This window comes from Lactuca saligna, chromosome 8 (assembly GCF_052625555.1).
Source record: "Lactuca saligna cultivar CGN05327 chromosome 8, ASM5262555v1, whole genome shotgun sequence".
In the NCBI taxonomy this organism is placed as follows: Eukaryota; Viridiplantae; Streptophyta; class Magnoliopsida; order Asterales; family Asteraceae; genus Lactuca; species Lactuca saligna.
Genome location: NC_136424.1, coordinates 72,901,982 through 72,913,476, shown reverse-complemented (window position 1 = coordinate 72,913,476; position 11,495 = coordinate 72,901,982). Strand labels below are relative to the sequence as shown.

The following is an 11,495-nucleotide window of genomic DNA, read 5'->3' as shown; positions in this document are numbered from 1 at the left end:
TTCGGGATGCACCGAGGACTTTAGATTCCCCTTGAGGTGGAGATTGCAGATAACCACACCGTGAGTGCTGTGAGGGTGTATCGAGACTGTGTCCTGAATGTTCTTGGAGAAAGGTTTTGTGTTGATCTAGTCCTGGTACCATTGCAAGGATTGAAGGTGATTTTTGGGATGGATTGGTTGGGGGAAATGGGGCCATGAAAGACTACGACTGCCAGCTGGCGAGGGTTCGAACCCCAAGTGGGAAAGAAGTAGTTATTCACGAAGAGAGAGCCTCGTAAGGTCCAACCCTCTGTTCAACTGCAAGATCTAGGAGATTACTTCATCAGGTTTGTTTGGGATTTTTAGCTTATATCTCTGATACGAAGGTTGAGACCACGAGGGACGTGGGTAGCGTTCTGATTGTACAGGATTTCCAGGATGTCTTTCCCAAGGAGTTATCAGTGGTGCCTCCAGAGAGGAAGGTGGAGTTTCACATTGATTTGGTGTCGGGTGCCGCTCTGATAGCCAAGGCACCATACCGACTAGCTCCACCTTAAATGCAGGAGCTATCTACGCAGCTTCAGGAGCTACTAGACCGAGGGTTTATTCGTCCGAGTAGTACCTGTGGGGAACATCGATCTTGTTTGTGAAAAAGAAGGATGGGTTATACATGATATGTATTGATTATCGAGAGCTGAACAAGCTAACAGTGAAAAACCAGTATCCTCTCCCAAGGATAGACTACTTATTTGATCAGCTACAAGGTGCATATTGGTTTTCCAATATTGATCTTCGGTTGAGGTACCATCAGATGAGGATTCGTGATGTGGATATACCAAAGACGACCTTCAGGACTCGGTATGGACACTATGAGTTTGTGGTGATACCATTTAGGATCACCAATGCCCCCATCAACGTTCATGGATCTCATGAAAAGAGTGTGCAGAACGATGTTGGATTAGTCGGTGATCGTTTTTATTGATGATATTTTGGTCTATTCTAAGACCAAGGAGCAGAATGAGCAACATATGAGGGAGGTATTGGAGACTCTGAGGGCATAGAAGCTTTATGCAAAGTTCTCTAAGTGTGATTTTTGGCTGCAAGAGGTACAGTTTCTGGGGAACATCATCAATCAAGAGGGGATTTCAGTTGATCCGACCAAGGTGGCGGCTATGATGCGGTGGGAAGTACCGAAGAATGCATCAGAAGTACTTGACTGATTAGCAGAACCTCAACATGTGGCAAAGGAGGTGGTTGGATGTGCTGAAGGACTATGATTGAGAGATCTTATACCATCCAGGGAAAGCCAACATGGTGGCCAATGCTTTGAGCCGCAAGATGGCAGGTTCCTCGATTAGGAACATTTTTTTGAGGATGACAGTGATCTCTCCATTGTTATATATGATCAAGGAGGCTCAAGTGGAGGGTTTGAAGAAGGAAAATTGGAAATTACAGAAGATACGAGGGCAAATTCCTCTATTTGTACAGAATGGTCAGGGACTCTTGACTCAGTGTGGCCGAGTGCAGGTCCCGACATCTAGGGGAGTGAGATAGAAGTTATTGGAGGAGGCACACAAATCCAAGTTCTCTATACATCCAACATCTACGAAAATATATAGAGATTTGAGGCTGAGCTATTGGTAGGCCTGCATGAAGCGGGAGATCGCTTGGTTCGTGGAGCGATGCTTGACCTACCGGAAGGTCAAGGCCAAGCATTAGCGACCTCATGGAAAGGTTCAGCCGCTACCCATTCTCATGTGGAAGTGAGAAGATATCACTATGGACTTCATCATGAAGCTACCGAGGACAACGAGGGGTGTGCATGCCATATGGGTGGTTATGGATAGGTTGACGAAGACTACCCACTTTATTCCGATCGTTGAAAGTATATCTGCTGAGAAGTTGGCGAATATTTATGTACAAGAGGTAGTGGCTAGACATAGGATGCCAGTGTCGGTAGTCTCTAACAGAGATGTCTGATTTACATCTAGATTTTGAAAGAAGTTCCACGAGGAACTAGGTAGCCAGTTGCATTTTAGCACGACGTACCACCCCAGACGGATGGCCAGAGTGAGAGGAAAATCCAAATACTCAAGGATATGATACGTGCATGCATGTTGGATTTTGGGGGTAGTTAGGATACATACCTCCCGTTGGTAGAGTTTTCATACAATAACAGTTACAATGCTAGGGTCGACTGAGCTCTATTTGAGATGTTGTATGTTCAAAGGTGTAGGACCCCAATATGTTAGGGTAAGTTTAGGCATCGGGTCATGGGGAGCACTGAGGTAGTGCTCAAGACTACCAGGCTGATTTAGCAGGTGCACGACCGGCTACGAGTCACATAGAGCCGTCAGAAAAGATATGCTAACCGCCGACGATCGGATCTTGAGTTCCAGGTGGGGGACTTCGTGTTACTAAAAGTGTCTCCATGGAAGGGAGTGATCAAGTTTTGGAAGAAAGGCAAGTTGGCACCTCGATACATTGGACCATTCAGGATTACGGACCGAGTGGGCAAGGTGGCCTATTGTTTGGATCTGCAGCATGAGCTTAGTTAGATTCACAACGCCTTCCATTTGTCTCAGCTTCGGAAGCATGTCACAGAAGAAGTTGCGATCGTATCTTTGGATGATATTCAGGTGGACGAAAGCATTGACTACATTGATAGGCCTTTTATGATATTAGATAAAAAGACCAAGGTTCTTTAAAACAAGGAAGTGAAGCTGGTGAAGGTGTAATGGCAGCACCGCAAGGGCTTCGAATGGACATGGGAGCCGGAAGACGAGATGCGAGATCATTACCTAGGATTATTTAGGCCAACAGACTTCAAGGACAAAGTCTAATTCAATTGGGGGAGATTTGTAACACCTGTTCTAGATATTAATCAATTTATCTAATTTTTTTGGGTTTTGTGCATGGACTTAGCGAGTTGGGTGCTCCAGCTCGTCAAGTAGAGACTATTATAATGGCGCAAGACTTGGATGCGACTCGACGAGTTGGAAGGCCCGACTCGTCGAGTAGGCACTGTAGAAAGAAACCCTAATTTTCATGGGTCACCACCCTATTTAAAGGGCTTATGGTTCATTTGTAGCCTCCCTCATCGTCCTTGTTTAACCCAAAAAGAAACACTAGTCGCATAGTTGAGCTTCCTTGAGAGTGTGTGAGCCTTAGAGAGTGAAACTTGTGCCTTTGTGAAGGATTTTAGAGCTTGAAGAGGAAGAACCAAGGAGAGGAACAGTGGATCCAACATCTACTTCGTATTGGCCATCATCTTAAGGTATAAAGTCGTGACCTTGATCTCTAGTTGCTTAGATCCCTTTTCTTGGAAGTAAATGGCTATTTTTGGTGCAAGTTGGAGTTAAACTCAGATATGGACTTATCACAAAGGTATGGTTCCAGATATGGACCTTTCTAGATCCCCAGTGACATAAAGTTGCTCACTTTTTCTAGCTTAGCTCCTTTCCATGCACCAAAATCTTGTAGGAAGCTTAGTTTTGATGATTTAGCCTTAGAGGGCCTTGCATGCACGTAAAGTTGGCAACTTTTTGTGGTATCTGCACTAGGGGAGTTTAGATCTGAAGTTTGGGACCTTAGATCCCACTAGAAAGGGTTGAACATGAAAGCGAAAGAAGGAACTCATTGAGTTCCTTAGCTGACTCGATGATTCGGGGCAGGGTTTTGTCGTTTTAAGTTTCTGATTGAGTGTAGTGAAGGATTACGGTTGTGGTCCAAATAGACTTTAGGCCTCCTGAACATTTGATGAACTCGACGACTCACAAAGGTGACTCGGCGAGCTGGCTCAGGATTCTGTGGAATGAACCCGGGAGGAACTCGACGAGTTGTTGGATGAACTCGGCGAGTTGAGGTCAACATGGACTGTTGACCTTGACCTTGACCAGGGTGGACCATGGTTGACTTTGAGGATATTTATTGGGATTATAACAAGTGAATCACATGTTTATTATAGGCAGTTGATGAGGAGCGGTGCATGGGGAAATACCTGACCTTATCTTATCAGTTTAGCATTTGAGAGGCGAGTCTCCTCATCATACCAATGGGTCGAAGGCACCAAGGCTGACCTATTATTGTTACATATGTGATAGTGGATTATGTGATATGCGATATGCTAGTTGTATCTATCATACTTGTATGGAAGATCTCAGGGGGTTCCCGAGGCACTTAGGTATAAGACCTGGGAGGGTTTCCAAGACATCCTAGGTAAAGACCTCGGGGGGTTCCCAAGGCACTTAGGTGTAAGATTTTGGACGGTTTCCCTGGCATTGTAGGTCAAGACCTTGGGGGGTTCCTGAGGCATTAGGCTAAGACCATGTGAGGGTTCCCATGGCACTCGGAGTAAGACCATGAAGGGTTTCCAAGGCTTCCTTATATGTTTGTATGCATGGCTTATGTGGTATATGTAGCTTTTATAGCTGACATGATATGTGTTTATGTGGATTATGTGTGCGGTATGCTCTAGGGAACTCACTAATCATTAGCTTACAGTGTGTGGATTACTTTCAGGTACATCTAAGTCCAAGGGCAATGGAAAAGCTTGATGGCGTGGCATGCACTCTCTCAGGAATTTTCTTATGGGACACTCTGATAATTTGAAATAAAATTGTGCTTAATATGAATTTTGAAAACAATTGTATTTGGGATTTCATGGTTTGTGGACAATATTTTGGTTAATCAAAAATGTAAATTTTCTTTTGAAAATTGGGTCGTTACAAATGGACTGTCATTTCGTGTGAAAATGAATTTAATATAATGAAATTAATACTTTGACAATTATCACGACAAACCAATAGCCAATATCTTTACAAGTGCACCTCATACAAAGCACTTTCATTTTCAGCGGGTAAGTTGGACATTCTTAACTTTCATGCTCAAGGGGAATAGTGGTAACCATATCTTTCTCTTTTACGTGTTTATCCTATTATATTTTATCCGTGTATATCATCTCCGTAATTGTAGGATCATTCTCTTGTAATTTCATGTATATATTCCTTATATTATCAATAAAGATCACATAGCTTGAAAGCTTTTAACTTGTACATTTTGAAATCATTTCCATTTTGTCAGCCTTTATATTTCAGTGAATCAAAAAACCTTAATTTAAGGGTGTACATAAACTCATAAAGCTTTGTTACCTTACATCTTGGAAATCCATTTTCACTATAATTGATCGATGAGAGATCGATACATCTTTTTACAAACTATATAAAACATTCAAAATAAGAAAATAGTTTTATATCTGATACGTAAATCTTCTAAGTGCAATGCTAAGTTATACCTTATGAAGTAACAATTGTATATTGCTGATTTTTTTTGTTGAAATTTGAATTCAAAGGTTGTAAAAATCACCCATCATCTCCCCATAAATGATAACACTATTTGTTCTTAGGGAAATTCTAAAGGCACAAACCATATTCCAACTACAACGATTTGATGTGCCGTCAGTCATCATCAAACTCAAATTTTGGCTGACTATATATTAATTTTATAGGAAAATGAATTATATGGGTAACTATGTTTCAAAATTGTTCAAAAAATACCATTCAAGTTTGGTCTATCCAAAAAGCACCATCCAAGTAAAGAGTTATGACTGAGTTATTAATTTTGGGGAACTCACTAAGCTTCGTGCTTACCGTGTTATGTGTTATGTGTTTCAGGTTCTTATCAGGATCGCGGGAAGGCGGTGGCTCGATTGTACACCCAAGATAAAAGAGTTATGAATGAGGATCTTGGATTTTGATAATGTTTTGAAAACTTTGTTGACTATTAAATGGTGTTAAATTAGAATGACATGTGTTTTCTGAAATTAAAAGTGAAAAAATTGGTTTGAAAATTTACGGTGTTACGGGTATGAAACAATAAAATAACAAGGAAAGGACAAGAGGCGTGCCTATCTATAGATCGTATAATAAATGAAGGACCAGTCAAGACTATAAACTATTCTAACAACGAGCAGCCTATAAATACCCAGAAGACATTATATCTGAGGCAGAGTAAGGTAAGGAAAAAAATAGATAGCATACATAGCATTAAGGTAACACTAAGAATCACAATCTAATTTAGGCATCAGAGAGCTATGTTGGGGTTAAAATTAGCTTGTCATTTCATTTCCAAAGGCCATAACCCTCGGTTGGACACCAGAATGACGAAATATAATTTAGCATTAAGATAACACTAAGAATCGCAATCTGAAGGCCATAACCCTTGGTGTGGCTGTTGATGCCTAAATTAGTTGTTGTGGATATAAAGAATGACGAAATCGGACTTAGAATGAAGAAGTTATGGCCTTCGGAAGATTGACGATTATGGACCCTAGCCGAGTACACTTGGCGTACACTAGGAGTACGTCGGGAGTACTAGCTTGAAATCCGGATCGCAAAGGCTTCAGCATATGTTGGGTGTATGCATGGACTTGTATAAGTTAGGCCTCGGACCCACCTGATTGTAGCAAGTAATTTTTTATGCTTAAGGCCATGTTGGGGGTTCTTGGGCCTTAGAGGCCTTGTATTTGGGCTTGGATGCTTTTTTGGGCTTTTTATGGATTTGAGCCTTAGGGGGAGGGAGGCCCATTGAGGCAGGGGTAAAGGAGTCATTTTTGCCTTAAGTCAAGTATTAGGGTTTTGGACTTAAGTCCGAGATCATCACTTTAGAAGAATAAGAGAAATCATAGGAGAAGGTGAAGTCATTCGTTCATTAAGAAACCCTAAATTGACTTTTAAAGAAGGAATGTATCATTTATTGGTTTGTCAATAATTATTATGTCATGTTATAATAGTTAAGTCAAGTCATCATTTGACCTGTAAGAGCCAGTTACCGGTAGGTAATATTTGAACAAAACATATAGTTTGTTTGGTGTTTTGTGTACAAATTTTTTACTTGGATGTTGTTTTTTGAACATACAAACTTAGATGGTGTTTTTTGAACGATTTTGAAACATAATTACCCCTTTCAGTCATTTCTTATTGCTTTTTTCCTTTACTTATTTTTTAGCGGTAATTGCCGGTTACAAAGGTCAAATTTGAACAAAAAATGTAATTCGTTGGTGTTTTTTATACAAATGCTTTACTTGGATGGTGTTTTTTGAACACACCAAACTTGAATGATATTTTTTGAATGATTTTGAAACATAGTTACCCATATAAATCATTTTCCCTAACTTTATTTTTATTTATAATCTTTTTTGTAACCTTTTTATATATATAGAAGTGTTTACTTTAGCCCTTATTGTTTTATAATCTTGTTGTTTTTTTTTCTTGTTTAAGTTTCCCTGATCCTTTTTAATATCTTGTAATATATAAATCAAAAAATATATTGTCAGCCGTTTTTTATCTTTACTTTTGTAAATATCTTTTTTCAATTGCGTGCAACATTAGTTATTTTTTGTTTAATATTTTATATTGTATTGAAAGAATAATAAACATAATATTGATATTATATCAAACACGTTTGATTTTACGGACATATATGCTATTTTCATTACGTGGATAAAAAAAATATATATGTTATTTTCATAAATTATGATATATGTAAGTGTCAAAAACCATATGAAATAAAAGAACAAATATAAATATTCAAGTTAAGAACCCGAAACATATAAATTTATTTTTAATAACTATCAAATAACACAAACTCTTGGAATTTTATAGTTACTACATGATGAATTTGAGAGTAGATATATCATTGGAATTTGGCTTTGAAGTGTAGATAATATATCTTTTGGAATGATATGTTTTTTTCAACAAAACTAAAAAAACTTACGCTATTTTTTTCAACATTCATTTTTAGTCAACCTTCTTGGATAATAATGACATTCCAAATATAACGACGACCGATGGTTATGAAGTTCACATATTATTTTTATTTTACAAAAATTATCTACTGACAAATATTTGCCCTTTTGTTGTTTCGAATTCTTGTTTTAACATGTAAGACAAATGTACGACATTATATAACATATACTATCAAACAATGATTCCGAATTAATTGTAACAGTTGCTTGTCATTAGTAATATATATTGTTAATTACCGAAAATACTATATAATCAGATATTCACACAAATTCCAATCCATAAGTAGATCTTCAATGTTCCAAACACGGAAACCAACCAATAAGCATATCTTCTATGAAGATATCAAATCTATATTTGGAGAGGAAGAACAATGTTTATAGCTATGAGATTTAAAAAACATGAAACCAGATCAGAACTCGGATCAAGAATCACGAGCAAAAAAAAAAAAACAATGCACATATCTAGAAGGGTGGCAGTAGTGATGACGTATTTGAAACTTGTTAGCGGTCAATGATAGTGTTGGTGGATTGACATCATTGCCGATATTATACAAAATTTATAAAAAAAACATATGAATAACTTAATCACATGCGATTAATACGTATAATAAAAAATTGTATTTTAAAAAAAAATATTATATCAATATTAATGTTCATCTATAAAGAATTAAAAATTAAAATTTATTATATATTTGAAAAACAAAATAAGAAAACAACATTATATCATTTCTTACATTCTCGATTTTATAATTGTTTTTATTTGAATATATATATATATATATATATATATATATATATATATATATATATATATATATATATGAAAATTTGTCAAAAACATATGTTTTTTAATATATAATAAAAAAAACAAAATTTTAAAGTGAAAAGATTTAAAACTTAAAAGGATAATACTGATTATTGTTATAAGTTATAGGGTTTTAAATAAACAGGGGATTTTTATGCAATACACGAATTCATTCGTGTATACAGGGGAACCCTCGTTCTTGAGCCTCATGACAAGTGTTACAAAAGTTGCAAGTATTAGTGACAGAACCTCATCAACATGTGGAAAAAAGTATAAAGTACTAAAGAAGAATTTTAATTATCAACATTTCCTTATATATTAAAAAAGAAGTAAATTACAAAATTAGCCTCATCATCCTAAGTATACAAAATGCCCGTAAAATTTTCTACCTGTTTTTTTTTAATTCTTTTTTTTGGGGGGGCTTTATGGCGAGGGCTGCTGCTCTTCTATTCTATCTCTTTCCTTCTTGTTTTTACATATACATATATTTTTTACACCCCACAGTTAAATATTAGTTTTTCTAAACATTTTTGTTAGATAAAATTAGAAGGTTGAGATGCATCTTCTATGCGTAGGAACTTTCAGTTTTTTCTGATTTAGTTCCTCCTTCCATACTTTCCCAATATCTTGAGAAATTTTCTTTGCGTCAGCAGATGCACCAGCAAGCCCTCTTCTTGTGAATCCTGCTGCATATAATCCACACTTTCCCTTCCACCCGTTTGGAAATGGTGTCTTTGGGAAGCCATTTTTAGCAAAGAACTCGGTTTCCTGCTCATAAAAAAAGTCAAAATTCGATTAGTCAAACCGAAAGATCCAATCTTTTTGCGAAACAACAGAGCAGAAATGGAAGCATTTGCTCACCTGAAGCCAGTAGGGAACATTGCTACAATACCCAGTTGCTAAAACAACTGAATCGATATCAAGGGTGTCGCCATTAACGAGCTCAACGGAGGTGCAGTTAAATCTTTTGACTCCAGGAACGACGGTGATCTCGCCTGCTCGGATTTTCTCAAGTGCACCGATGTCGAGAACTGGGGTTTTTCCATGGTGGTTTTTCAGTTCTAATGGACCTAAAGATGGTCTCTTTATGCCGTAATTTTCTATGTTTCCGAGAATAAACCATGCCAAGATTAGCAGAAGCTTATCAACCAGCCATAGAGGTAGCCATTTCATCAGCATCATGGCTATATCGAATGTCGATTTTCCCATCATTTCTCGAGGCAAAACATGAACCTGTAAAGAAATTAGAAGAATTAGATGGTTAATTTTAATTATTATTGATTTTCTTGAAAACATATTCCATCTTTTTTATGGGTTTTAAAGATTTTTCAAGACGACTTACCGAGCTTCGAACCACCATGGATGGCTTAGCATTGTGATTTGAAAGGTCTAGAGAAACCTCCATGCCGGAATTTCCACACCCGACGACCAATACTTTCTTTCCCTCATATTTCTCGCCGGACTTGTAATCTTTTGCATGAATGACTTCACCGGAGAAATCTTGTAGTCCATCAATCTCCGGCACTACCCCTTCTGCATTTTCTCCGGAAGCCACCACAAGCATCTGGCAGATATACTCAGTCTCGGAGCGGTTCGACCCGTTTGTCGAAATGGTCACGACCCGCCAGAGATGGCAGGCTTCATCATACTTAGCAGACTGCACACACTCATTGAATTGCGGTTTGATGTCAAATTTCTCAACATAGTTCTCAAGATAGGTGATGAATTGTCTCTTGGTTGGGTACTCAGGGTATTCCTCAGGAAAGGGTAGTTTCGGAAGCTGGCAGAATTTTTTCGGGAGGTGTAGTTTTAGGCGATCATAGGTACGTTTTTGCCATAAAGAGGCAATGCAATCGGATCTTTCAATGACCACAAAGGGAATGCCTTGTTCCCTGAGACAAGCTGATACGGCTAGCCCTGAGGGTCCGGCCCCTACTATAACAGGGCCGTTCACCCACACACATCGACGACCACAGAAGTCGTTTTGACCCGAAAAGCTAAACATTTTCTTGAATGTTTTTTTTTTTGGGATACAAGGTAAGATTTTGAAGTTTTATTAGGAGTTATCACAAGAGGAGTGGTTTTTGTATGTTTGGAAGTTGGAAGTGAAGATGAGATGAGAGGATTGTTGTTGGAATGAAATAGGAGGTGAAGGGGAAGATGTTTATATAAGGGGTGGGGGATGAAAGATGAGGTATGGGTAGGATGTCAATTAATGCACTTTGAAAGGTCATTTTCAAATCATAAGCCAAATTTTATATTGAGATTTATCACAATAATAATTATAATCAAAGTTTATATTAAATTATGTTTGCAATCATATGATCGATATATCATAGTGGTATTAGATTTAATTGGATCTTATGGGATTTAATTAATTGTTTATTTTAATGCTTCCAATGTGGCTATGTGAGTGTATGTGTGTACAAGTTTTATGTGAAAGAGTGTTGATAAGTGGGCGGGTAAAATAAGGTATTTTTGGTGTTGGTCTAGTTGGGTTCGACTAATGTGAGACTCTTTATTTATTTATTTGTGTTTTATAAATATGACAATATGATTTTATAATTTTGTGTTTTATAAATGTCACTTATTTAACCTGTTAAAAATAAAATATAATATGAATCAACCAATTAAATGATTAATGACCGAAAGAGTCAAGATAGTTACTTTTATGTGAGTTTTAGTGCCCAACATTGTTGGAATAACAAAAGAAATATTGCTGGGTAGTAAATGATAACTTATAAAGCTTTTTTATATTAAATCGAATGTTTCTATTAATCTTCATACTCATTTGGCTTAAGTAAATCTATCCTAACCAATAAAAATCATCTTGATAGTATCTTTTTTCAAGACTTTTATCATATGTTATTTTGTAGTTATTTTAAATTATTTTTTATCCACATGTTA

General features: G+C 37.2%; 1 protein-coding gene across 1 annotated transcript; it reads right to left on the bottom strand.

Annotated features, from left to right (window-relative positions):
• Positions 1 to 8,879: 8,879 nt before the first annotated feature.
• LOC145012645 (putative indole-3-pyruvate monooxygenase YUCCA5) lies at positions 8,880 to 10,737 on the bottom strand. The gene is made up of 3 exons (XM_078971438.1): positions 9,931 to 10,737; positions 9,450 to 9,821; positions 8,880 to 9,356 (listed from the first exon to the last, which is right to left on the bottom strand). The coding sequence occupies exons 1-3, from the start codon at positions 10,591 to 10,593 to the stop codon at positions 9,132 to 9,134; spliced, it is 1,260 nt and encodes a 419-aa protein (XP_078827564.1). The 5' UTR covers positions 10,594 to 10,737; the 3' UTR covers positions 8,880 to 9,131.
• Between the last annotated feature and the right edge of the window lie 758 nt (positions 10,738 to 11,495).

What these genes read in the sequence shown, in the direction of transcription:
- LOC145012645 (XM_078971438.1), bottom strand. Translation starts at nt 10,593, where the DNA reads ATGTTTAGCTTTTCGGGTCAAAACGACTTCTGTGGTCGTCGATGTGTG. An exon ending in CCATGGTGGTTCGAAGCTCG is followed by an intron (nt 9,822 to 9,930) that starts GTAAGTCGTCTT and finishes ATTTCTTTACAG; the next exon opens with GTTCATGTTTTGCCTCGAGA. An exon ending in ATGTTCCCTACTGGCTTCAG is followed by an intron (nt 9,357 to 9,449) that starts GTGAGCAAATGC and finishes TTTTATGAGCAG; the next exon opens with GAAACCGAGTTCTTTGCTAA.